The following is a 27,752-nucleotide window of genomic DNA, read 5'->3' as shown; positions in this document are numbered from 1 at the left end:
ATCATAAAACATAAAAAAAGAAAGGACAATATGATTACTGATGTGCTCTTTAGATGTTATACCATATTATCTCAACTTGATCATAAGATTTTTGATTTAGAGACCATTCAGGACTTGCATGCTGCTGATTTGGATTTTGAAGAAGTTATTGAACTCTGTAAAGAAGAGAAAATATGGAATAAACATATGTTGAATGACAGATTACTCTATCGTACTAACAAGCTATGTATTCCAGCTAGCTCCGTTCGTCTTTTATTGTTATAGGAGGCGCATGAAGGAGGATTGATGACATATTTTGGAGCAAAGAAGACTAAATGTGTGCTGGCCGCTCATTTCTTTTGGCCAAAGATGAGATGTGACGTCGAGCGCTACGTGTCACGTTGCACCACTTGCAATAAAGCTAAGTCTCGCTTAAAACCATATGGTCTTTACATATCTCTTCATGTTTCTAGTGCACATTGGAAGGATATTTCTATGGATTTTATTTTAGATTGTCTATAACAAAAAGGGGGAGGGATAGCATATTTGCAATTGTGGATCATTTTTCTAAAATAGCACATTTTATACCTTGCTACAAGTATGATGATGCTACAAACATAGCTGATTTATTTTTCAGGAAAATCGTTTGACTACATGGAGTGTCTAATACTATTGTCTTAGATCATGACATAAAGTTTTTTAGTCACTTTTGGAGATCACTTTGGAATAAATTGGGAACAAAACTGCTGTTTTCTACTACGTGTCTTCCCCAAATTGATGGTCAAACAGAGGTTGTCAACCATACCTTATCGACCATGTTACGGGCTGTTGTAAAGAAAAATTTGAGAATGTGGGAAGAGTATTTACCACATATTGAATTTTCTTACAATAGGTCGGTACATTCCACCACCAAGGTAAGTCTGTTCCAGGTAGCGTATGGATTTAATCCCCGTGCTCCTATTGATTTACTACCTTTGCCTACTTTTGAAAGATTTAATTTAGATGCTAAGAAGTGTGCTATATTTATTCTTAAGTTGCATGAAATCACTAAAAATAATATAAAAAGTATGACTGAAAAGTATAGGATTACCAGAAATAAAGGTAGCAAATAAATAAAATTTGAACCAGGTGATTTAGTTTGGTTGTATTTGACAAATTATAGGTTTCTAAAATTTAGAAAATCAAAGCTTATGTTTAGAGATGATGGACCATTTAAGATAATTGAGAAAATCAATAACAATGCATACAAATTGGACCTACCTGCAGATTTTAGGGTTAGTCCCACGTTTAACATTTCTGATTTGAAGCCATACTTGGGAGAAGAAGATGAGCTTGACTCGAGGACGACTCCAATTCAAGAAGGAGAGGATGAGCCCATGGCTCCTTCGGATACGATTAATATCGCCAATAATCCTCAAATCATACAAGGTCCAATTACAATAGCACGTGTACGATAATTAGACCACTAGATGAACTCGTTTCTCGCTGTTCATGCTTTCTTAGATGGATTCCTACTAAATTCTTGTGATATTTTATTGCTTAAGAACATAGGAGAAGCACCACAACCTTACCCAGACGTCACCCCTCAAAGGCTAAGTCTACGCGGACTCGAGGCTGAGCTTTAGTCGTGGTTGTAGTCGAAGTCGTGGTCGTGGTCGAGGTCGAGTCGCAGGACAACACGTCAGTAAAACGGCATAACTCTCTCATACGAAGTCTATTTTAGACAATCTTAAACATTTCTGAAAGCTTACGACGAGCCCTTTCCAATGGATAGGAGCTCGACTAAATATTCCTTCTAGTTTAGTTAGAGTCAAAGAAATAAGATGCTGTACCACCGTTTTGGACTTAGTTGGGTCTTGTAATTGTGTCAGGATCGGAGTCCAGGTTGTTCACATCTCTTTTCACGGCTACACAACCCTAAGTTGACCTCCTCACATCTCCCCTATGTATACATAGTAGCTATCATAGTTTAGTCTTGGGTTTTGCATAGATTATTCTGTTTTATACAGTTTCGCCGCTTGTTCGGTTTGTGGAACCCCAACTAAAGCACTTCATTGGTAATTAGTAATATTTAGATTGTATCTACCTGTTCTTACTTGTATTCTCGATTCGCTTGCAGAAAAAAACCTTCTTGACGAGATCAACCGTGTCTTGACACGGTTGATAACCACGGAGTAGCAGTGTAGTGGTTGCAAGGGTTCTCTATCTGTTCTGTTTGAAACTTTTGGATTATCAACATCAAAACTTTACCAATCAATTTATCATATTAATTTTTAAAAGATCGGACCAACACACATCATACTCAAATAGATTCATTCCAAGATGTTGTATGCCTTCAGCAGTGTTCAAAGATTGCTGCAGTTGCAAGTGCCTAAGCACTGAACGTTCAGGTCTCATAATCAGAAGACTGACCAGAGTTTGGAGGTGATGAAAAGATCTTCACGCGTGGCAATGGCCACGTCGAACATTTTCTTGAGAGCAAATCCAACCTACAGAGCCATGCCGACTCAGTTCAAATGAGAGTATCATTCGCTTGACTGGAGAGTCAACTTGAGGGTAGATTTTACCTCTTTCTCGTTGTTGTATGCTTTAGCAATGAACACAATCGATGTTTTAGTATTGTAATATAGTCAAAATATAATACTGTAGTTTTTGAAATTCGGCAATAGTTAAGTTCTGACTTAGTTTTACTTTGAATTGTAAATGTAGCATTGTTAAGAAATGAAGAAATGGCGGCACTGCCTCACTTTTTCAGAAACATAAAGCAAAGATAAAAAAAATATGGATGAAAGCAAACTCAACAACAAGAATCATCTCCGGTTCTGATTGTAGCTCAAGGTCAAACTCATCAGCAAGAATCACCTCCAGTTTTGATTGTAGCTCAAGGGCAAACATAACATAACTAAAAAACTATTTTTTGACACACCTAGGGTGTTTTTCCACAAGCTGGTTTTATGGCAAACTGGCTGAGCGATTTTTAGAGACGAATGACATAAGAAGTTACCTGTGTAAAGATCATTTCCATATGCAGTTCATTACATAAACTGCTTGTGGTAATAATGGTCATTTTCAAAAGCGATTTCTTATTTGAACCACCTATAAAAATAGATGATCATTTTTAGAGACGATTCACATAAGAAACCATCTCTAAAAATGGATGACATATTATCTTAAAATCTTCATAACGTTTTGATAAGAATTCATATAAGGACAAATTTTATATGAAAATTATAGTTATCGACGAGATCTACAACTTTGTAGTTCAAAACTTTTTTTATTTAAGGTCATTTAGGTTTCCAAACAATCAGTTAAAATTTCACACATAAGTTTCACATGATATTATTATCATAAATCTTATTAATATAATTAACTCAAGAATAAGTAGAATAAAAAAAACACTACTAACTTCAATATCTCTAACAAGATCAACAAGAAGAAGATCAAATATCTCCACTGTCAACCATAAGACTTGTCTTACAGAAATACTAGTGATAACAATAGCATATGTATTCCTTTTCATTGATATCTTATGTCTAAAATTTTAAATGATTATTTCGATATCTAAATGACTTCAAATGAAAAAAAAAAATCAATTACAAAGTTGTAGATCTCGTAGAGTGCTATAATTTTCATATAAAGTTTTTTCCTATCCAAGTTCGTATGAAAAAGTTATAAATTTTTTAAGATAAGATGTCATCTATTTTCAAATGTGATTTTTTATGTGAACCGTCTCTAAAAATAGCTCTCTATTTTTACAACTGGTTCTTTATGTGAACCGCTTCTGATATTGGATGATAGTTTATCTTAAAAAATCATAACTTTTTCATACGAAATTAGATGAGGATAAATTTTATATGAAAGTTATAGTCCTTAACGAGATCTACATCTTTCTAGTTGAAATTTTTTTCATTTGAAGTTATTTAGATGCTCAAATAATCACTGAAGTTTCAGGTAGAAGATATAAAAAAAATACATATGCTATTATGATCAGTAGTAGTTCTGTGGTAGGATGGTGAGAAGGGTTCGTACGAGCTGAGAGATTTTGAGTTCGAGTACTAAGAACCGCATGCATATGTATTTCACGCAATAATGCGTGTGACTTGTGACTTGCGACGTCACGACCATGAGAGTGCCTTGTTGAAAAAAATTCGTTTTTTTTAAGTCAAAAAATATCGATTCGGGGACCAATTATCACAGACGGACCACTTAAGTGAATCATCTGTTGTAATAGGATTCTACATGCGATCTCTTTTGCGTATGTGAAAATCATCTATTTCCACAAGTCTTCGATCACAGGCGGGTGAGCTAAACATATATGAAAACAGGTTACCACCCGTCTTTAAAAATAGTTTTTATGATAGTGTGAGAACAAGAACCACCTCCTATTCCAAAAAAAAAAAAAGAACAAGAAACATCTCCTGTTTATGATGTTAGTCATCTCCAATATGATTCAAGCTTAAAGGTGTATGCTTCAAGCTATCATGTCAATGGTTAAGATGTAATTTGAAAATGATATTATATAAGAGAGCTAATATAATTTGGCAAGAGCTTGACAATCGATTTGATGAGGTTAATACAGAGTTGCTTCTTTGTATATCGGTCTTGAATCCGTTTAATTTATTTGCTTCTTATGATACCATAAGGTATTAGACTTGTCAAGTTTTATCTTAAGAACATATCAAGCATTTATTTGATAAGATTTGAAATTCAACTTGCTAAGTTTATTAATGATATAAGCAAAGATGATAGATTTAAATATCTAAACCATTATAGATTGTGGAGCATGCGTCGATAGAAGTGGTCTATTTGAATTGTGGAGCATGCGTCAGCCTTGGGGAGCTCGGCGGCCGTGCTTGTGGAGCATGCGTCAATAGAAGTGGCCGAGGAGGCTCACCTTGCACGAGACATCATCCATGATGTAGTAGCTTTAAGCACCTTCCAAATCCTGCTTTGCTTGTTGCCTCGGCATAAACTCGCAAAATTGAATAACCGGTTCCTTTGCACTAAGCCTTTGATCCGTCTTAACAGGAAGCCAAGGACTTATTCTACGTATACTGACTCACAATGTGAAAGCTGTAAACTGAAGAGCTGTAACTTCTGTGGATGGCACTCTCTTTAAAAAGGAAAGAAACATCGTTGCTGTTGATCATGGTTGAACAAACTAAGCATTGCATCTGACTCCTGCTCCGATGTCCTGCACATCCAACATGCTTTTGGCATCACAGGAGGAACCATAAATACACATCCAACGGTCAGGGAATGGATTCCCAACTCAAATATTTGTACCTGACTTCTTCACATTGGGGAGGGTAGACCAATGGTTGAGTACTACCTCAAACGTGCATTTTGGCATCACTATGAACCATAGATATGTGATCCAACAATCAGGGAATTGATAGCAAGTCAGCTATTTGTACCTGTAAATTTTACATTGTAAGGAGGTATACCTATGGTTGAGGTACTACTCCAAACATGCATTTTGGCATCAGAATATGAACCTTAGATATATGACCAACAGTATGGGAATCGAAATTTTGTCCAACTTCAGGGCGATAACTGTTAACACCTAAGCCCAAAGAGACGTCGCATCTAGGCCCTAAGAGGCATGTACGACAGACAGGTAAACAATAAGCATGAAGCAGAACATTTCTGCCACAGAGTCTACAAACTGTACAAGGAACATCTCTCTGTCTTATGAAGGAAACCTAGAGAGTGGCACGTCGGTGCCACCGATTTATTGCTAACGCAGCCTGTCAGGGCACTGCTTAACCCCAATCAAATTCAAATAGGATGTTTGTAGACTCCAGCCTTGGTATCTCACTCGTTCTGATGAGCAGCTTCTACCGATGATCCATCAGCAGGAGCACTCGCAAAATCATTCCGATGAGCTGCTCTGGCGATTCAGATGGTGCCAATTCTGTGTTGTTTGCAGTGATCCATCTGCCTGAACATTCCCACCTGCTGTTTGATTGGATAAATCAAGCACATGAGAAGATGTCGAGTTCTTTGTTGCTGCGACGGACTGTTGCTGAAGACCTAACCCCTGGCTTGCATTGGAATGCACAGGTCCATGCTTAGTCGTTAAATGCTGAGACTGTGCGGTGCTGATACTGTAATCTGGTACCCCCAGACCGAACAGATCAAATGCCACACTAGCAAGTATGTGTTCCAAACGTTTTTTGCTAACATCGATTGCTGGTTCTTGCAGGCATTGTGTTCTGTGAGTTGCAGGTGAGGTGCACCGCCAAAGTTGCGGTCCTACGACAGTCATTCCATCTGAGGCAACCTGACAATATGCTGCTGCCGGTTGACCATGCTGTGTCTGAAATGCTATTGGTGCACTGAAATCTCTCTGAGGAGCATTGTTCTGAGCAGTACCAGTGAAAGCATTGGTTCCTGGTGCAACTTGAACTGGATCGGGCTGAGATACAAGTGCCAAAGTCTGGCGCATCAGGGAATTATCTGAAGCAGCAGCAGAACCAAATCGGTTAGCGTTAGTGGTTGTGTGACCTGGAGAAACAGCCCCTGCTCTTTTGAATATTGCACGCGAATGAGTATTTTGAGCGACGCGAGCATTGCCTGTACCTCTTCCAGCTCTTGGTGTACTGATGGTTCCATCTACACTGAGTGAGAGACTAACTGAGGGTTGCCTTTGTTGGTTTTGGCTCACTTCATTCGAAAGAGGACTTCGGTTGGCAAGAGAAGGGTGAAAAATATTTGGTACTGCAGACAGAAGGGATTGTGGGACTGCAACTTGACACTGCGTAGCTTGCGCTTGCTGTCTGGGTGACATCACTGTTGACCACATGGCATTCTGGTGTATTTCTGGACCAGACGCTTGCAGACTTTTGCACCTAAATGCTTGCCTGAGTGTTTTCCACTTAGTTTCCTTATCCGTAGCATGGCAATGATCAGCAACTGTGGTTCCGTTACCCCAATAACTGCACGGCGCTGGAGCGTCACATACAAAACAGTGGCACTGCATTTGAAGAACAAAAATGCAATCGTGTTAGAGAAAATCTATTCGCCACATTGCTACTGTGTTCAATGTGTTGTATTGCCATATGCCAACAACATCAGGAAGTGAAAATGTCTGTCACTGACCATGCTACAATGCTTCACGTGAGAAGTAGTGCTGAAGGGCAAGTTCGAGCATAAATGGCGCGAGTGAGGGAAATCCCTGCATGCTACCTGCAGAAGGATAGACAAATGTTTAAGGTAAATGTAATAAAAGATTTCTACTGAAGACAAACTTAAGTTTCTATGACTGATTTGACATGAACCAAAACCCGACGATATGAATAGAATAGGCAGACACATATGCTTCATCTCCACATTAGAACACTGTATCCCTAAGCACTTCCGTATTGTTTGGATCACAAGGCACATTCTGAAGCAGTGACAACAGCATAAGATACATCAGCGATCGCGAGAGAGGTGAGAGAGCTTCCCCCATCGCCTTTGCCACCCCTGGCCACCCATGCCTCATCCTAAACCTCCTGAGACGCTCCTCCACCCTCCCCCAGCTTGAATCCAGTCCTACCCAAAATCACTCAGTTTCTCCCCCCACTCCCTGCGGCGTGAGCTCTCCAGATCCAAGCCGTTACCTCATCGATACCCTCTCCTCCTCCTCCGCACCCCACATCTGGCATCTTCAGCGTGCTCGTGGTTCCAGAAACTCCTTCTACAGTCGGATCCCCTCCACGCACTTATGCCACGGTAGTCAAGGGCTCACCTACATCTTCAATGCCAGTCGCAACGTTGCACAGCAGCACCCCAGGCCCTTTACTCCTCCTGCGCCAAGACTTAAGATGAGGACTTGGTGCCCTGGGCTGCTAGCCTGCCCCTAGGTGGCGGGGCAAGGCATATTGAGGATGCAACTTTGGACGAGTTCCATCTCCACAGGAGGAAGTGGTCGTCTCCAAGCACGCCCTGGAACCCTTCCTCATCAAGTTCGAGAACAAGAAGCACTATGAAGCAGCGTCCAAATAGACGAAGGTCAAGTGCAACGGGGTCGAGGTGCATCTCAAACCTTGGAGGAGCCTCAGCCAGGCTTTCGGCGCTGCCCTCTCTTTGTTAAGTTGTGCCTGGAGGGGGTGCCAATTCACGCCTGGTCACCGAAGATTGTCGAGCGCATCATCAGCCGCTCCTACACCCTCGAGCACATCTCCATCAACATGTTGCATCCTTTAGACACCAGCTCCATCAGCACATGGGCATGGATCCCCAACCCGTGCAAAATCCCAAAGACGATGTTGCTGACCTTCACCCACAGGCCTACAGGTGCTCCCTCTTTGTCCTTGCAGGTCTCAGAGGTCCTAGTGGAACGCTGGCAATACAACACCAAGTACCGCATCATCATCCACCTCGTCTGACTTGAAGATTACACGACAAACAATGTCCTCCTCTACAGCTCCTCCCTTGACTCGGTGCCACCTTTTGCTCCGACATCCACCTATTTCTCATGGTTCCTGGGAAAGGTGGATGGGGAGCCGGGGCCTAACAAGACCCCTCAGCTCGTCCCTCCCCCACGCGGCGTCATAGCCAGATGCGGCAATGACCCCCATAATTCTAGCGATGATGAGGAGTGGAGTGCCATGGTCGCCTTGTGCGCCACAATGACCACCCACGCGGTGCTCATTTCCACAATAGGCGCCCCGACTACGACGGTGAGGATGATGCGTCTGGCCACCAACGTGGGCATGGCTGACGTAGTAGGGCTGATGCATCCCATGCCGGCCATCGCCATGATAGAACGCGCTCTCCATGTTGAATAAGAGTCTCCGAGGGTGGGAGGCACTCTGGCCGGTGCCCGTCGGATGACATTGATATCCCTTTGACATCTCCTCTAACAGAGCCGAGCTTCAGGCCACTAGCTCTTCTTGAGCCTAAGGCACTTATTAATGAGGCCGCCCCTCTCCTCCCACCACCAGAGCAACTTCAAGCACTACAAACGCCCGAGCTCCAAGCAACCTTTGCCCTGTAAGCCCATGCCTTTGTGTGCTGATCTGCAAGAGCTCCTCACAGACAAAGTCCACTCCTTAGTTCATGCTTCCTTTGAATATATTCACTCTTGAATGTCCGATTTGCAGTCTGCACAGAAGTCTTGGATGAGTAAAGCTGACGAGTACTTTCTCAAAGTCGGCCTAGTGGTGGACAAATTATGTATTGTGGAGACACCGTTGCTGCCACCAGTCGCCATTTGCATCCCCTCCCTTTGTGCTCCTGTGCCACCTCCAACTAGCCGGTTGCCTCCCCCTTTTGCTAGACTGGATGCCGGTTCTTGCCCTGCTGCTAGTCAGGCGGACCATTGCTTGGTTCCTGTGCCTTGGGTCTTCGGTCGCCTGCCGAAGAACCTGGATTGGCCCTACCTGCCCCGCCGACCACCCCTACTGCCCAATTGGTGCTGCAGTAGAGTCCTCCCCAACCATCGATGGGCCTACAATCGATGCCCTCAAATGAATCGCCTGTGACTACCGTTCCGGCTACTACCCCCCCCCCCCCTCTGTGCATCGTGCAGGAGGTCAGGGGGGCCATCTAGAAGCTCGGTGGATGAGCTCTTCTCCACTCCACCGCATGCGCTGCTCCCAAAGCCTGCACAAAGGTTAGGCTGTGGAAGGACAAAAAGGCTCTAAAACCTATCCAAGGTGAGACATAGTGCAAGGCTATCCACTTCCCACCCGATGTCTACATTACAACAAGCTCAGCACAATCTGTGCCGTAAAATTGGCCTTCTTGATGACTCTAAGCCCCTAGTTGTGGCCATGCAGGAGTATGCGACCATGTTCAATGGCCTACTGCTGGATCAAGCCATATTCACTTTGGTTGCTCTATTCTAGTTGGACAATCACAGTAGGGACCAAGCACTAGTGGGACTTCTAGGTGATGGTGTGCCTGAAGCTCTAAAGCAAGCGGCCGGGGAGCTGGCCTAGCTGCTCATCATCCTTTTATGCGAGTGTTTGCACCCTATGTGATGTCATCTCCTATCCACATGTTAAACTTCATGCTGCATGGCGTCTCCTTTGTTTTTGGCCCTCTATATTGAGTGAATTGTCTCAGACCTAATTAATGTTCTAGTGGCCTGCACCTCCAGTCGACTCCAACTATAGCGCCCTGTGTTATGCTACTACTTTTTCTTTCATCCTTTAGTTCTCTAAAATAAAGAGAGCTTTGCGCAGCAATTCTTCTATTCATGATTGGCCCTAACCTTAGCATCCTGTGTTGGAATGTGCATGGTCTTAACTCAACGGCCAGATGCAATACGGTATATGAAATGGTATCATCGATCAACTATCATATAGCTTGTCTTCAAGAAACTAAGCTATGTGATGTGCATCCAAATATTATCCCTATCCTTGGGAGACTCACAACCTTTGCTCATAGACCGACCAATAGAGTCTTAAGACCAAGAGGGGGGATTTTATTGCTATGGGACAAGAACTTTATGGATCTCCAGAACGTCACCCTCAGAAACTTCCACATCACCGCTTTGGTGCTCATTAAGGAGTCAGTGATTGAGTTCACCATAGCATCCATCTATGGCTCGACAAGAGCCTCAAGGAAGAACGACTTCCTACAAGAAATCGCCTCCATTTAGCTAACGATAGGGTGCAAATGGCTCATTATTGGGGATTTCAACCAAATCTTGAGCACTAGGGACAAGAACAACAATTGTCTTAACATGAAATAGGTCATTTTCGCATAACTGTCAATGCTTGCGGCCTTCAAAAAATCCGCCTCCAAAACAGAAGATTTACTTGGAGCAACGGAAGGGCCAACCCAACAATAGTTAGACTAGGCCTAGTGCTTTGTAACAATGAGGTTTCTACCTTCAACCACCATGCCGTACATGCCCTTTCGACCGCTCACTCTGACCATTTTCGCTCCTTCCTTCCAATCAAAGTGGCCCAAGAAGATCTAGATCCTTCAAATTCGAGAATTTCTGGACGAGGCTTCTAGGATTCTCCGATGTTGTTAAGAGATCTTGGAGCACTTGTTCACACCATCATGTACCCTTCCATATCTTAGATCACAAGCTCTGCAACATGGCACATGAGCTTAGGGTCTAGAAGAGCCAACTCTTGGGAGACACCAAGCTTCAGTTATTAACATCACTTGATGTTATTTCTCGCCTCAACAGTACCCAAGACTTTAGAAGCTTATCTTCGGAAGAGAAAGACCTTCGTGCTAGGTTTAAAAAGCATATCCTTGGCCTTGTAGTTATCGAGAGGGCACACAAAAGGCAAGCTTCGAGATTAACCTTCCTCGAAGAAGGGGACCCTAACATAAAATTCTTCTATCTTCACATCAATGCTAGGCGCTGGAGAAACCTCATCCACGTACTTCAATTAGAGTCAAGCTGGGAAACCACACATGATTAGAAAGAGGCCTTGGCACATCACCACTTCTCAGGGCTAATGTCCCCACCTCGTCCCCTAGCAGCTGATCTTAACTGGGACCTCCATAACCTCCCTTCCCATGATCTCAAATCCCTTGGTGACCTCTTCACCGAAGAGGAGATTCAACAGGTAATTGATTGCATGCTGCCTGACAAAGCTCCTGGCATGATGGTTTCATGATCCTTTTCTTCAAATCTTTTTAGACAATTGTCAGCCTTGAGATCATGGCTGTAATCAAGACTCTTTATGATTTTTGGACATCAAAGCTTCCACTCATTAACACAGCCAACATTGTTCTTCTCCCGAAGAAAGAGGAGGCCATTAGTATTGCAGATTTCAGGCCTATATCCCTTATATACTCCATAACTAAGATCCTAACAAAGATTCTTGCCTATAATGCCTCACACCACACATGGACCCCCTCATTTCTCCATGCTAAAGCGCCTTCATTAGGCAATGATGCATTCATGATTGTTACATGGTGGTAGGGAACACAGTGCACAGTCTGCATAGAAAGAAGATTCTAGCTTTATTTTCAAACTAGACATTACCAAAGCATTTGATTCTGTCCGCTGGGAGTACCTGCTTTCCCTTCTTCAGAGGCTGGGATTCCCTTCACGCTGGCACAACTGGATTTTTGCCCTTCTAGCCACCTCCAGCTCCAAAATCCAATTGAATGACATCCCGATAGGGCCCATCAAGCATGGACGTGGGCTTAGGCAAGGTGATCTGCAATCCCCGCTACTTTTCGTTCTGGCTATAGACCCGCTTCAGCACATTCTTCAGGAAGCATTTTGCCAAGGCATTCTTAGTAAGCTGAAGCACTGCCTGGACCAACTTTGGATCTTGATGTATGAGGATGATACAGTTCTCTTCATCGCACCTTCCATGCAAGAAGTTGTGTCCCTAGCTAAAATTCTACAACTCTTCGGTGAAGCTTCGGCCCTTTGCACAAACTGAAGCAAATTGTCTGTAACAACGATTAGTTTCTCCCATATCAATATGGACGACATTCTCGTGAATGTGCCGGCAAAACATTCAAAGCTTACCATCACTTACCTCGTCCTTCCTCTCTTCACCCATCGTCTCAAGAGGTGTGACTTTTAGCCCGTAATTGGCAAAGTTGCAAACAAACTTGCACCTTGGAAGGGAAAACTTATCGCCCCTAGTTGATGTCTTACCCTAGTCAAATCAGTTCTCATTTCTCAACCCATCTACCACCTCACGGCAATCAAAGCCCCAAAAAGCGTTCTTAAGGATGTAGACCACATTCGAAGACATTTCCCTTGGGCCAGTTCGGAGCCCATCTCGGGGGTTGGGGGGTATGCAAGCTCAACTAGGCTAACCTATCACCCAGCTGACAAAGGGGGATTAGGGATCCTTAATCTCAAAAACCTCTCTTGCGCCCTTCAGCTTTGTTGGTAATAGAATGAATGGAAGGTGCCTCATAAGTTGTGGGTGGGGGTCAGAGATCCCATATGATGATTTTGACATGATGCTCTTTGCAATCTCAACAAACACCATCGTAGGCAACAGCGAGAAAATCTTCTTTTGGAATGCCACATGGCACTGCAGTCAGCGCCCTAGGGACTTCACCTCAAATTTATTCCGTGCCTCAAGTGCCAATGAACATATCGTTAAAAGATGCTTTGGCAGATTCGGCTTGGGTTCACAATGCACCAAGAGCCACGTGGGATAATTTGCCAGAGTTTGTGAATCTCTGGTCCATGACACAACAGGTGCAATTACAAGATAACTCCAAGCACGACATCACTTGGATTTTGTCCACAAATTGTGAGTACTCAGCGAGCTCGGCCTATAAGGCTTAGTTCCTTACCTCAACAGACTACATTTTCCTTTCTGTTTTGGAGGGTATGGGTGCCTCACAAATGCAAATTCTTTACCTGGCTAGCGAATCTTAATAGGTTGTGGTCTTCTGATTGGCTCAACCATAGAGATTGGCCTTGCAGCCGTCTATGTGTGTTGTGTAGGTGTGCCCCTAAGACCGGACATTACCTCTTTGCCAAGTGTCATTTCATACGATGCTTTTGGACCAACGTGTCCCTTTGGATTGGCTGGCTATCAGCTGACCTAAATTCATGGCTGACTTCCTTGTGCATGAGTGGTGGACTACTATGGCATTTAGGCCAGACATTCTACCTAAGGGCCTCAAATCGCTCATCATTCTCGTATGTTGGGAAATTTGGAAGGAGCGTAACGCCAACACATTTGATGGCCTCGAACAACCCTCTAGGGCAATTGTCCAGAAAATCGAAGACGAGGCAGCTCTTTGGGCTTTTGCGGGTGCATAGTCTCTTGGCCGCATTATTAGGGGAGAATAGGCTTTTTCTTTGGCCTATGACCATCCCTTTGTCCCTGGTCTTTTCTGGGACTTTATGTTTACTTTTTGTGCCTTGTACTCTCAGCCCATCGGGCTTTCTCCGGGCAGCTCTCCTGCTGGTTCCATTTAAAAAAAGATAACAGTATAAGATCAAATTAGTGCATGCTACCAGACATTAGCCGCCGTAGCTACTTGATTCTAGCGTCACGCATAGACATCCAGTGAAATCAATATGAGATAGTCACACACAGCAGAAAACATATCTTTAACCGTTTATACATGGCTTTCCCAACAATGAATGAAATGCGGCTCAATATATCAACCCTCTATACATGCTTTCAAATATAAAAGGTGATGCTTTTATGGCACGCGCAAAATGCAGTGCTACAGATGAAACTGGAAGGAATCACATACCGGGCCTTTCTCCGCGACTATCTGCAACTCATCCGAGCTGCCATCTCCCGCGCTCCCATCCTCGTCGGCAATGGTAACAGCCTTATCAGGGTCGCCGTCTAGAACCACACAGTCATCGTCGTTCTCATCATCATGACCATCACCACCAGGATTATTGGCCTTCTTCTGCTGCACCGGTGGTGAAGACAACTCACTCATAGTCACGAGATCATCAGGCTTGGCTGTCTTCTGCGACAAATCACTCTTAATCATGGGATCATCGAAATCGTCCCCGATTGCATCCTCATCTTCATCCAAAAGGTTTGACGCCCATCCCAGGGGGTCGAAGGGCAACTTGTTGCCCACGGGGAGGTCCTCCTCATCGGAGCTGATATCCACAAAATCGGCCACCGGCGCCATCCAACCCCCTCGAATAAAAAAACCTTACACCGCCGCGAAGATTTTTCACAGAGTTCCCCGGACTAGCAACAACCCGACGAGGTCCTGAGGAGCAAAGAGATCAACGCCCAACACAAGGCTAGCCGGGGAAAGGTGAGCCCAAGAAGTGACCGGCCGCCATGGATCAAGAACCCAATAGGGTCTCCATGAAAGACGTCCAGGAGCACGCCTCTAGCCCATCAAAATGCAATCTCGGCGAAATTCGGCACGGATGGGGTGGGGAAAGTGCCTGGAAACGTACCACAGATTCAGAGAAAGAAAATCACACAGATTAAAATTTATAAAAATCGGCAGAGGAAGCCGAATGCCCGAATCATAACCCCAAATGCTTCTATTCACATACAGAAAGAGGAACAAGCAGAAGAGGAGGAGAACAACTACAAGAAGAAGTGTACAACCTCAAGCAGTCATCTTTCCTCCTCCTCCTCTATAGAGAAAGAAGCAGCAGAAGGGAGAAAAGGTTACTTCTTTCTCGTGTTCTGGAGAGAGAGCAGGCGACTGCTCATCGTCTGTGCCGCAGATCTCCCGAGAAATCCAGTTGTTAATTCATCCCTCTATGCTCATGCATGTTGTTTGTAGTACATCACACTAACGATATTCCAAGACAGGGAAGGCGTGAGGTGGGATGATATAGCGTTGCAGCCGTGGTCCGTTGGAGGAAGAGGAGGGTGAGAGAATAGCGGGTTTGCGGTTTTGGAGGGGTTTGGATCCGCTTAAGGAATGACTCGGCGTGACTCCAGGTCTCTCGTGTCTGTAATGGCCTAACTCGGCTAACGCCCTTGGATGGAACCTTCAATAACTAGAAATGTTTGCAAAATTAGCTTGGTTGGGACATGGAGAGGGCGCGTTTTTATGGATGTGCATGTAAGGTTTTGAAGCCGTACCCGAAGATAATTAGGGATCCATCATCGTCCTGGATTTTGTAACGGTCGAAGGGAGAGGGCATTTAACGAACCCTCCTCGTCATCTCTTTAGCATGGAATGAGAATATTTCCCGCATTTTTTCCTCTTTTTTCGTTGGTGGGTTTCTGAGCGTCCGATAAGTTTTGTCGGTTAGTTTGGTTTTAGATATATCGACTCGTTGTAGATAATTTGGGGGTGAATATATGAGTTGAGATGCAGATAATAAGTCATTTGTTTCACCATGATGTTGCACATATTCTTTGACCATTCTGCATTGCCATGAAAGACCATCTGCTAGCATCTATTATCAATACAGAGGTTAGCGATATGTATTCTACATCCTCAATAAGGCTTATGTTCACCCTCTAGTATATGTTGGCTAGTTCAAAGTAAAAAAATGTTGAGTTGAATGCCGGACTTATGCGTTCAATGTTTTTTATTCATTTGAGTAATAAAGCTCGAGGGTATCGATTTTTCTACAAGGTGTTGAAGTTTTCATTCTTAGAGTGTTTTCCACCCAAGAAGATGTTAACCATTTAATAGATAGCTTCCAAACATTTTTCTACTACTTTATAAGAAAACTTCTGCATTAGCTGTACCATCAGTTACTAGTGGCCCACATGCATGGCAACAATTTATGAAAGGATTGATACGTGTATGGAGTCATAGCGATTGTTGTGTTGTAGCCTAGCTTTGTGGAAAAAAAGTAAAGTATCTTTCCAGCAGAGGTTGGAAATTTTCTACAAAGTAGCAGCAAATATTTAGAAGCAATCTATTACATGTTTCGAGTTTATTTTTTGCCAGGTACGTATACCATCCCAAAGATGCAAGAGATGAAAAACACCATCATATGTGAGGATGACAGGTGGGCCCTAGCCCACCGATGGTGTATTTCCAACTCATGCAATCTTTCTGGTGGTACCGAGAAAAAAAATATCAATGCCAGAACTAAGGTTGGAAGCATTCATAAAGTAGTAGAAAAGATTTGGAATCTATCACTATAATTAATGTGGTAGAACAGATTTGGAAGCTATCACTATAATGTGGTAGAAAAGATTTGGAAGCTATCACTATAGCTACGTAGCAAAGATTTGGAAGTTATCCATTAAATATTCAAAATATTTTCCCCAGGTCTAAAACTTTCCAAATAATTGAAAATCATGTTACAGCTATTAAATATCTTTGTCCTAGGCGGAAACCACTATATGTATTTTGATCTGTATTTTCAAAGCTCAACAAATACGGTAATTGAATGAATAACAAATATCACATTATTTCACATTTTCCTATTTGCTTATCCTTCACCGAAGGAGAACAAGATACATCTAAAAAAAGGAGAACAATATACATAAAATGATCTCAGAAAATGGGGGAAAGATATTTGGCATTATACCCAGCTTTCAAATCTCCGGTGCTCTTTGCATGAAACCTCCTATTCCAGCTTTGATTTGTTTTCCCTTTTGCCTTTTTTCAACAAAAGATTTGCCTTTTTTCAACAAAAGATGCTAGAGGGTGCTCCTTGTGGCTCCATACACGTGGTCATCTTCAAAATTCACACTACTCATGCATGTAGCTTACGTATTATTTAACTTAGTTTCGGTGTGGTTCCTTGCATTTATAGATAGATATATCGCAGATACGATACTGGGATTGTTATCTTTCCCAGAGCGTTGATTGCATTTCCGCCGAAACCTAGCAATGGCGATCCGGCTTGATTCAGGTCGCTTCGATGTAGACCTATTTTGTCAAAGGCATCAGCGAAGATGATATCCGCTGAGCTTCCTCCATCTATCAAGATCATATGCACTTCATTTCCTGATATGTTTGCTGTGATAACGAAGGTATTTGTGTGTGGGTAATCTAATACCCTCATGTCCTCTTGCGAGAATGTAATGGGAACGTTTGACCACCTTGAATGAATGTACGTTGACCCCACACCGACGTGGTTGACCCTTCGCACGTATTCTTTCCGCTATCTCTTAGATTCTGTCTGCTGGTTAGATCCCCCTGAGATAGCCAACACCACATTGTATCCACGATTTACCGTGTTCACGGACTTACTGCTCTCTGGTGGTGCTTCGATTTTAGGCCTTGGTGGTGGCGAAGGTAGCTCCCCTTGGAGGGTCATTTGCCTCATTTGATCCAGCTGAGCCGAGGCTGCCGGTGCATATTGTGGTGCCAGCATCGGTTGTCACTGGTTGGCAAACGCCATGTTTTGATTGTGGTTTTCCCACGCTTCGCTTCTCCCGAAACTTGCTGCGTGGTATATGGTTCTTGCATGATCAAGAGATTGTTTCGCCAAGCTCACTTTCATGGCCACAACCTGCGGGCACTGCTTGGTCTTGTGGTCGGCTCCTTCGCCATGCAACTCGCAGTAAAACGTTGTTGGGTCCTGCGGGACCTGTCCACCTCGGCCTCCGCGGCCCCTTCCTCTACTGGTTTGGCCTCCTCGAGTAGCCACACTCTGAGCTTCGCTTGCCACTTGAGCGACTTCAAATGGGCTGGAGTTTATCTGATTGACTTCTTTTTGCCTTGTGTAGTCAGATGCTTCGGATTTGCTTTTACTTCAAATGGGCTGGAGTTTATCTGATTGCCTTCTTTTTTGCCTTCGCGTGGCGCAATCTGTCTCTAGGATTGCTGGTGCCTGCCTCTCTAGCCGATGTATTTGCTTTTACTTTGGAGGCTACCATTTCATTTTTCCTTCGAAGATGATCAAGCTCAGATATCGCGTATTCTTCCATCTTATTAAGCAGCTCTTGTACACTCCCGGGTCTTTTTCTTGTGAGCTTTCTTGCTAACAACCCTCCTCTGATACCCTGTATTGCCGCATCGATGATTGTATCTTCGCTCAGCCCCTTCGCTTGGCAACGTATGTGCACGAAGCAGCGCATATAGCTCTGCAATGTTTCTGTTGGCTGTTGCTTCAGTGCGAAGAGGTCACTCGCGGTGATCTCGTCTGCCCGATTTCCCTGGAAATTGCTGTACAGGGCATTACGCAATTGCTCCTATGAGTATATGGATCCCGGGTGCAACGCGGAGTACTAAGATCTTGCTATCTCTTTTACGGCCAATACGAAGGCCTTCGCCAACGTTGTACCATCCCCTCCGGCAGACTCGACAGCAGCTTCGAACCTCATTACAAATTCCCTTGGGTCTGACTCCCTGTCAAACATTACCACTCTGGGCATCTTGAAGCCCAGTGGCTACAGCTGGTTCTACAGATCCATGGCCGGCGGAGATTCTGGGTCTCCCGCGGACGACCGCCGCCGAAGGTCTTGCGAAGTTCGTGCCGTGTCTCCTGGCGGCATCACTTGGCGAGACATTCCTTCCGCTTGGTGTAGCATATCGATTTCCTCTTGGATTTTTACCAATGTCTTCCTAGCTTCATCTGCCTGTCTGCGATATTCTGCGGCTTTTCGGCTCGCTGCCAGGCTATCTAATATGACATTCTGCCACAGGAATTTCTGTATATTTCTCGATGTTATGTTTACGAGTGGCATCGCCTCCACCCACTTGGAGAAGTACTCGACCGCAACGACGGCATATCGCAAATTTCCTGGAGTGGCTGGCAGTTGGCCAACAATGTCAATTCCCCACCATCTTAACGGCCAAACTGGTGGGATTAGCTGTGTTTTTGCTGAAGGTCTATTTGACCCCTTCACCCAGAATTGACACTGTTGACAACTTCGGACTATGTGATCCACATCACTGACTGCCTTTGGCCAATAGAAGCCCTATCTGTATACTTTTCTAACTAAGGCACGTGTACCCACATGTGAACCACACAATCCATTGTGAATTTCTTTTAGCAGATTTTGTCCTTCTTCCTGGGATATGCATCGCAACCATGGTGCACAGACTCCAGCCTTGTACAGATTATTTCCCACAATTTTGTAGTTTCTAGCTCTCTGGGCCATACGCTTCGCTTCAACATGATCCTCGGGCTTGTGATAACCACAAAGATAAGCCAATATCGGAGAGCGCCAATCTTCGCTTTCAATCATAGCAACGGAACGCGCTGGTCGCGAAGTGTCGTCGGCGGCTGGTTCAGTCAGCTTTTGGAAGAAAACATCTAATGGCATAGGCAGATTTTGCGCAGCCGCTTTGGCTAGCTCATCTGCTTCGAAGTTATCATTTCTCGATATACTCTTGACTGTGAACCCCAGGAAGTACTTTTCCATTCTTCGGACTGCTGCCTTATACTTGACAAGTTCAGGTTCTTTTGCCTGAAATGTCTTGTCGATTTGGCTTGCTATTACCTTTAAGTATGTTTTAACTAGCACCCTTCAGGTGCCCAAAGCCTTCGCCTTGAGAAGTCCGAGGAGGACGGCTTCATACTCTGTGGTATTGTTTGTAGACTGGAATTCTAATCTGGCGGCATATCTCAGCTTTGCGCCCGAAGGTGAGGATAATATCGCCGCCACGCCTACTCCTATAGCTCCCCAAGCCCCATCGCAATATGTGATCCAGACTGGTTCTGATGGTTCTTCTTTTGGGGCTTAGGTTAGCGGAGTCCATTCTGCTACGAAATCTACTAACGCTTGCGATTTCAATGATGTTCTTGCTAAAAAAACAATCATGAATGGGGCAACTTCCACGGCCCATTCTGCCATTCTTCCTATAGCTTCTTTGTTCTCAAACATGTCGCGAAAGGGGGAAGGAAGTTGGTACTGTGATCTTGTGAGCTGTGAAGTAATGACGAAGCTTGCGAGATGGCATGACTAGTGCATATGCTACTTTTTCCAGTTCTGTGTAGATCCTCTTCGAGCCTGCAAGAGCTTCTGACAGATAGTATATTGGGAACTGTCGTAATTTGTTGTCTTCGTGTCTTTCCTGCACAAGTACAGTGCTCACTGCCGAAGGGGATGCCGCTATGTATAATAACAAATCTGCACCTGGATCAGGACTGGAAAGTGTTGTGAGCTTCGTTAGATAGTTTTTCAATTCATCGGAAGCTTTTCAACATTTTGAAGAAAGGTAGACTTCGCTCTACAGATTTTTCAATGAACCTGTTTAGTGCCGCCAACCTCCCTGCCAAGCATTGTCCATGCTTTTTGTTTTGTGGAGGTTTCATATCTATTATTACCTGTATCTTTTAGGGTTCCACTTCGATGCCTCTCTTCGACACCAAGAACCTTAATAGCCTTCCGGATTGTACTCCGAAGGCACACTTTTCTGGGTTCAATCTTAATCCCGCCCTTCGCAAGCTTCCGTATGTTTCACACAGGTCTTCGAGATGTTGGCTTCTTCTGGCACTTTTGACCACTATGTCATCGACGTAAGCTAGGACATTTTTCCCTATCTATGAACTTAGCACTGATTGCACCAACCTGGTGAAGGTCGTGCTAGCATTTTGATGTCCGAAGGGCATCCTCACAAAGCAGTATATGCCGAAGGAGGTCCTGAAACTAGTCTTCTCCTCATCTTCCTTTGCCATCCAGACCTGGTGGTACCCCGAGTATGTATCTAGGAAACTTAACATCTCGCAACCAACCACGGAGTCCACCAGCTGATCAATTCTAGGTAATGGAAAATCATCCTTCGGACAAGCCCTATTCAAGTCTGTGAAGTCGACGCACATTCTCCACTTTTCGTTGAATTTCTTGACTAACACTGGGTTAGCTAGCCACTCTGAGTGCAATACTTCACGTATCACTCCGGCATCGAGCAGCTTTTTTACCTCAGCCTTTGCTGCTTCTTCTCTTTCACTCGAAGCTTTTCTAAGCTTTTGCTTCCTTGGCTTCGCCCTAGGATCCACATTTAAGCTGTGCTGAATGATTTTCCTACTTACTCCTTGTAGATCCTTCGGAGACCAAGCGAAGATATCCTCATTACTGTGGAGAAACATTATGAGTTGTTGTTGGTCCTCCTCTGGGGCCTCTGCTCCTATGGTGACTTTTTTATCTGGTTTTTCTTGATGTAATGGCACTATTCTGGTTGCTCCCTCTGGTACAGTCTTCGCTGCTTTGTTTATCTTCGGATGGATATCACTTTCCTCTCGATTTGCCGAAGGTTCCGTCACCATATGGACATTTCGCCATCCTGGAGTGATTCCCACTTCGATTCGTCGGGCCACTCGCTGGTCTCCAAACACCGTTATGATGCCTTCAGGACCAGGCTTCTTCATGCACAAGTACGTGTGATGCGGTATTGCTCTGAATGTGTTCAAGACTCCCCTACCAAATATCGCATTGTATGGGTAATTAATGTCGACCACATCGAAAGTAATATCTTCCGTCTGGAAATTCGTCCTTTCGCCAAACAACACTGGGATTGTTATCTTTCCCAGAGCGTTGATTGCATTTCCGCAGAAGCCTAGCAATGGTCATCCAGCTTGATTTAGGTCGCTTCAACGTAGACCCATTTTGTCGAAGCATCACCGAAGATGATATCCACTGAGCTTCCTCCATCTATCAGGATCCTATGCACTTTTTTTCTCGAGATGTTTGCTGTGATAATGAAGGCATCTGTGTGTGGGTAATCTAATACCCTCATGTCCTCTTGCGAGAATTTAATGGGAACGTTTGACCACCTTGAATGAATGTACGTTGGCCCCACACCGACGTGGTTGACCCTTCGCACGTATTCTTTCCTCTATCTCTTAGATTCTGTCTGCTGGTTAGATCCCCTTGAGATAGCCAACACCACATTGTATCCACAATTTACCGTGTTCACGGACTTACTGCTCTCTGGTGGTGCTTCGATCGCAGGCCTTGGTGGTGGCGGAGGTAGCTCCCCTTGAAGGGTCATTTGCCTCGTTTGATCTAGCTGAGCCTAGACTGCCGGTGCATATTGTGGTGCCAGCATTAGTCGCCACTGGTTGGCAAACGTCGTGTTCTGATTGTGGTTTTCCACACTTCGCTTCTCCCAAAACTTGCTGCGTGGTGTATGGTTCTTGCGTGATCAAGAGATTGTTTTGCCAAACTCTCTTTCATGGCCACAACCTATGGGCACTGCTTGGCCCTATGGCCAGCTCCTTCGCCATGCAGCTCGCAGTAAAACGTTGTTGGGTCCTGCGGGACCCATCCACCTCGGCCTCCGCGGCCCCTTCCTCTACTGGTTTGGCCTCCTCGAGTAGCCGCACTCTGAGCTTCGCTTGCCACTTGAGCGACTTCAAATGGGCTGAAGTTTATTTGATTGACTTCTTTTTGCCTTGTGTAGTCAAATGCTTCGGATTTCCTCACGTGGCGCAATCTGTCTCTAGGATTGCTGGTGCCGGCCTCTCTGGGCGATGTATTTGCTTTTACTTTGGAGGCTACCATTTCATTTTTCCTTCGAAGATGATCGAGCTCAGATATCGTGTATTCTTCCATCTTATTAAGCAGCTCTTGTACACTCCCGGGTCTTTTTCTTGTAAGCTTTCCTGCAAATAACACTCCTTTGATGCCCTGTATCGCTGCATCGATGATTGTATCTTCGCTCAGCCCCTTCGCTTGGCAACGTATGTGCACGAAGTGGTGCATATAGCTCTGCAATGTTTCTATTGGCTGTTGCTTCAGTGCGAAGAGGTCACTCGCGGTGATCTTGTCTGCCCGATTTCCCTGGAAATTGTTGTACAGGGCATTATGCAATTGCTCCCATGAGTATATGTATCCCGGGGGCAACGCGGAGTACCAAGATCTTGCTATCCCTTTTACGACCAATACGAAGGCCTTCACCAACGTTGTACCATCCCCTCCGGCAGACTCGACAGCCGCTTCGAAGCTCATTATAAATTCCCTTGGGTCTGACTCCCCGTAAAACATTACCACTATGGGCATCTTGAAGCCCGGTGGCCACCACTAGTTCTGCAGATCCATGGCCAGCGGAGATTCTGGGTCTCCCACGGACGACCGCCGCCGAAGGTCCTACGAAGTTCGTGCCGTGTCTCGTGGCGGCGTCACTTGGCGAGACATTCCTTCCGCTTGGTGTAGCAAATCGATTTCCTCTTGGATTTTTTTTAGATGTCTTCCTAGCTTCATCTGCCTGTTTGCGGTATTCTGGGGCTTTTTGGCTCACTGCCAAGCTATCTAGCATACCAGGAAGTGAAAATGTCTGTCAGTGACCATGCTACAATGCTTCATGTGAGAAGTAGTGCTGAAGGGCAAGTTTGTGCATAAATGGCGCGAGTGAGGGAAATCCCTGCATGCTACCTGCACAATGATAGACAAATGTTTAAGGTAAATGTAATAAAAGAATACTACCACTACACCAAAACACCTCGACTAGTTCGTGACTCCAACCGGTAGTGATGCCTCCTCCAAAAAAAAAAGAAGAAATGGGCCGGCTCCGCGCAACCGCTCGACCGCACGTCCGCCATCGCCGCATGTGCTCGCTCGCGGCTGCACGCCGGCCGTCGCAAGAACAGATCAACTCATATCATCTCATCACAAGAAAAAATCGACTCATCTCACAATCGAACAAATCGAACACAATCAAATCTCATCACAAGAATACACGCCACAATACACATGCTTTCCAATCGACTTATCTCACAAATCAGATAGAACAAATCGAACACAAGCTACAAGAACACCAATGCTATTCACATATCAAACAAATCGAACACAAATCATCCACCTCCAGGCCGTAACTCCTTTTTCTGACAGGCGCGCCATCACAATCTTTACCTGGTCTACCCTGCTGCATGCTGGATGAATTGGGGAATCCGCCCAAGGAATAAAGATTTGCATTAGGGGGGGGGGGGCTCATAGGAAAAGAAAAGAATCCACAGAACAGAACGAGAAATCCATCCGAGCAAGCTAGCGATTCCTTACCAGCCAAAGGAGGGATCAATCCACGTCCAGATGAGTCTCCACTCCCAAGCAATCATGGGGGACGGCTTCTCAAGGAGGTGGAGCTCGTCGGCTTCTTGAGGAGGCAGGAGCGAGGTAGGGAGAGAGAAGAAGAGATAAGGTGGAGAGAGAGAGGGAGGGAGGAGACAAAGAGATAGAGGAGCGGACCGAACGGACACGAGCTGAGAAAAACGTGATTTAACATAAATTCGGGTCCGTCTGTATCAGTGTCGGTTGTATATAAAACCGACACTGATAGTTATTATCAGTGCTAGTTGTATATGAAACCGGCACTAATAGTGACTTTCAGTGCCGGTTTTTAACTCCTCAGTCATTGTTCGCACGCGGGAGTTTAAGAACTAGCACTGATACGTCTTCAGTAGCGGTTACTATTGAACCGGTATTGATGGGGCGCTACCTATGTGATGTTCTGTAGTAGTGTACTGAAGATAAACTTAAGTTTCTATGATTGTTTCAGCATGAACCAAAACCCGACGATATCAGTAGAATAGGAAGACACATATGCACTTAAGCAGATCATCTCCACATTAGAATACTGTATCCTTAAGCACTTCCGTATTATTTGGATCACAGGACACATTCTGAAGCAGTGACAACAACATAAGATCGAATTAGTGCATGGTACCAGACATTAATCGCCATAGCTACTTGATTCTAGAGTCACACATAGACATCCAATGAAATCAATATAAGATACTCACACACAGCTGAAAACATATCATTAACCATTTATCAATGGCTTTCCCACCATTATAGTGCTAGTTGGAGAGCCGTTCAGAGCCTTTCCGCCCTTGTATAAAATGAGACTGAGGCAGTCCATATGAGGTTTACTTCCTCCATTGAAGGGGTCAGTGAGTCCTAAGAGGGGGGGTGAATTAGGACACTAAGAATCTATTTGGCTCCAAAAAATACACAAGATAAACCTCTATCAATTTATATCTAAATGTGCTCTAGGTTTATCTAGTGAGTCTACTCTATCAATCAAAAGAGCTTACAACCTATCTAGAAAGGTAAATTGCAAGAAAGTAAATGCAAAAGCGTAAATAAGGTAGAGAGAGTAAACTCGGCACAATAAATTTTTATCCTATGATATCGATGGCATAAATACCATCCCTAATTTATGTTAGAGCTCCACCAAGGATATGCTTCCGGTCGGCACCCAGTCACGACTATTGAGCCACCAAGTCACTAAGACAAGATCTCAACCCGGATGAGCCACCAAGCCACCAAGGCAAGGACTCAACACAAGCCTCTCTTCCGATCCCTTGCCACCGTGATCACTTCGGAGCTTGAGCCACCAAGACAAGGGTCTCCGTGTCCCTATACATGCTTCTTGTCGCTGCTCCACACCAAGTCAGAGGGTCAACAAGTTTGCCGACGAGTCACCAAGACTCCAAGGTGTCGGCGTACCAAGAGGTACAAACTTGAATCACTCCTTGATCCACTCTTTAGGCAGCAATCACCTAGCGACACACTCTCTAAGCCTATAAGCACTAATCACTATCTAATGGTGTGCTTAATAGCCTTGAATGATTACTTTAAGCACTTTGGTGGTTTGGATGTCTTCTCATATGTGCTTGAACTTCTCAGGACTCCAACAACCTCAAATGACTGAGTGGAGGGGTATTTATAGCCTCAAACCGAGCACTAGCCGTTATCCCAACGGCTCAGAAAAGTTGTTAACATCGGATGATCCAGTGAGATCCATACTTTGATCACCAAACTATCTAGTGAGACTTAGCCTTCATTCTTCAGCACGACACCCTTCTCTAGAAGAATTACTCCGGTGAGCACACTTGCTAATCACCGGACCTTCCGGTGAGGTTTTCAGGCCTCTCTCCCTTTGTTAAATATGCTCCAGTGAGCTCAACATTCACAGCACCGGACCATCCGGTGAGGCAAATCTTCCTAGGATTTCTTCAATTCGACCAAATTTTATTCCGACTACAGTGGATTCTTCATGTATTGCATCCATGCGACCTACTAACATATATTCTTAACAAATATGTTAGTCCCAATGACTATGTTGTCATTAATCATCAAAATCACAATCATAACCTACTAAGACTATTTTCGCTACAATCTCTCATTTTTGGTGATTGATGATAACATAACAAAAATAAGTGACAAATAATAAATGATACTAAATATAAAGATCATAAGCGAACACAAAGTCTTACCATATTGCTCGGATGTATGTTCTTACCACTTAGTCCCATTTTGTTATGGCTCTCCCTTTCTCCATCGCCTCTATCTCCCTTGATCGATCAATGCAAGAGCTTCTTGTTCTCCTCCTCTTTTGTCAATTTCGACATTCCTAGATATCTTGCTAGTTGCTATAATATCCTCCACATTGTTTATCTTGCAACTTGCATCTTACTTTAGTCATAAAAATTCTCCTCCACAATGTCTTTTATTTTCTCATTGTACAAATCATAGTTTTGTCTGAATTTTTTTGAGCTAGATCATAGTATCCCCTACGACATACATTTTTTCAGAATTTTTATAATTATTTCGATATTGTTTCAAATTTTGATAGTAATAGAACATAGTGTTTTTTCCACAACCTATTATGATTCACCACCCTGAGTGCCAGCCGCGCTAGGACGGCCCTCCTCCTCCTCTCAGCTCGCCATGGCATCGACCACGCCAGCGGTGCCAAGATGGAGGCACGCGGCAGCAGGGGAGTGGGCGGCGGTGTCCAGCGTGGGTGCGTGGCGGGTGGAGGAGGTCGGGAAGCATCAGCAAATGCGACGCACAAGGCTACCGGTGTGCAACCTCCACGCGCTGGACCCAGCACTGTCCTACCCGTCCAGCATCATGGGCTGGGACCGCGTTGTCGTGGTCAACCTGGAGCGCATCCATACCGTCATCACCGCCACCGAAGTACTCGTCCCGGGTCCGCGCGACCTTGCCATCACACCACTTGTCTGGGAGCTCCGCACGAACCTCGTCTCCGCTCCTCCCCGGTCTCCGTCTATCCCGACTCACCTCTTGTCTCACACAGGTTTCTTGAACGCTCGCTTATGCAAGGTTTGATCTTTTTGGTGGAAGGAGAACCAGGCAGGCAAGGACGGGGTTGTCTCGCCACCAAGTCCAAGAGAAAGAGGTGGCGACAAGGATGGACAAGCATTAGGAAGCGACAAGGCCTTGCCGTTTGAGTTCAGGGCGCTGGAGGTGTGCCTAGAGTTCACATGCAAGTCCCTTGAACAGGAGGTACAGCCTGCTGCCCTATTGATCTTCTAATTGGAGTAATTCGTGCTATTTGAGAATTTTTGATAAACGCTAACTGAATCATCCTGCATTTTAAAGCTTTCCTTTTACCGCATGTCTGTCATTTTTTGCACTAAGAACACAACCCAGTGTGGCGAACAAACTTTAGTTAGCGTGTGACTTCTGTGCAGACTAATGTTAGTGATCAATGGTAATTATAAATCATACTTTATTCATACCGATATGTTCTCGTCAACGAGCTTGCAGAGG

The 27,752-nt window shown here is 44.6% G+C and overlaps 1 protein-coding gene and 1 pseudogene across 1 annotated transcript; one reads left to right on the top strand and one right to left on the bottom strand.

Annotated features, from left to right (window-relative positions):
• Nucleotides 1-5,744: 5,744 nt before the first annotated feature.
• LOC133910703 (uncharacterized) lies at nt 5,745-14,532 on the bottom strand (annotated as a pseudogene).
• Nucleotides 14,533-26,903: 12,371 nt separating this feature from the next.
• LOC133910702 (putative magnesium transporter MRS2-D) lies at nt 26,904-27,515 on the top strand. The gene is made up of 2 exons (XM_062353008.1): nt 26,904-27,221; nt 27,324-27,515. The coding sequence occupies exons 1-2, from the start codon at nt 26,904-26,906 to the stop codon at nt 27,513-27,515; spliced, it is 510 nt and encodes a 169-aa protein (XP_062208992.1).
• The last annotated feature ends 237 nt before the right edge of the window (nt 27,516-27,752 follow it).

Source organism: Phragmites australis, chromosome 3 (genome assembly GCF_958298935.1).
Source record: "Phragmites australis chromosome 3, lpPhrAust1.1, whole genome shotgun sequence".
In the NCBI taxonomy this organism is placed as follows: domain Eukaryota; kingdom Viridiplantae; phylum Streptophyta; class Magnoliopsida; order Poales; family Poaceae; genus Phragmites; species Phragmites australis.
Note: the sequence above shows the minus strand (reverse complement) of the source record. Positions and strands in the feature narration are given on the sequence as shown.

Coding starts and splice junctions, on each gene's coding strand:
- LOC133910702 (XM_062353008.1), top strand. CDS start 26,904: ATGGCATCGACCACGCCAGCGGTGCCAAGATGGAGGCACGCGGCAGCA. Junction 27,222..27,323: donor GGGAGCTCCGCACGAACCTC/GTCTCCGCTCCT, acceptor TTTTGGTGGAAG/GAGAACCAGGCAGGCAAGGA.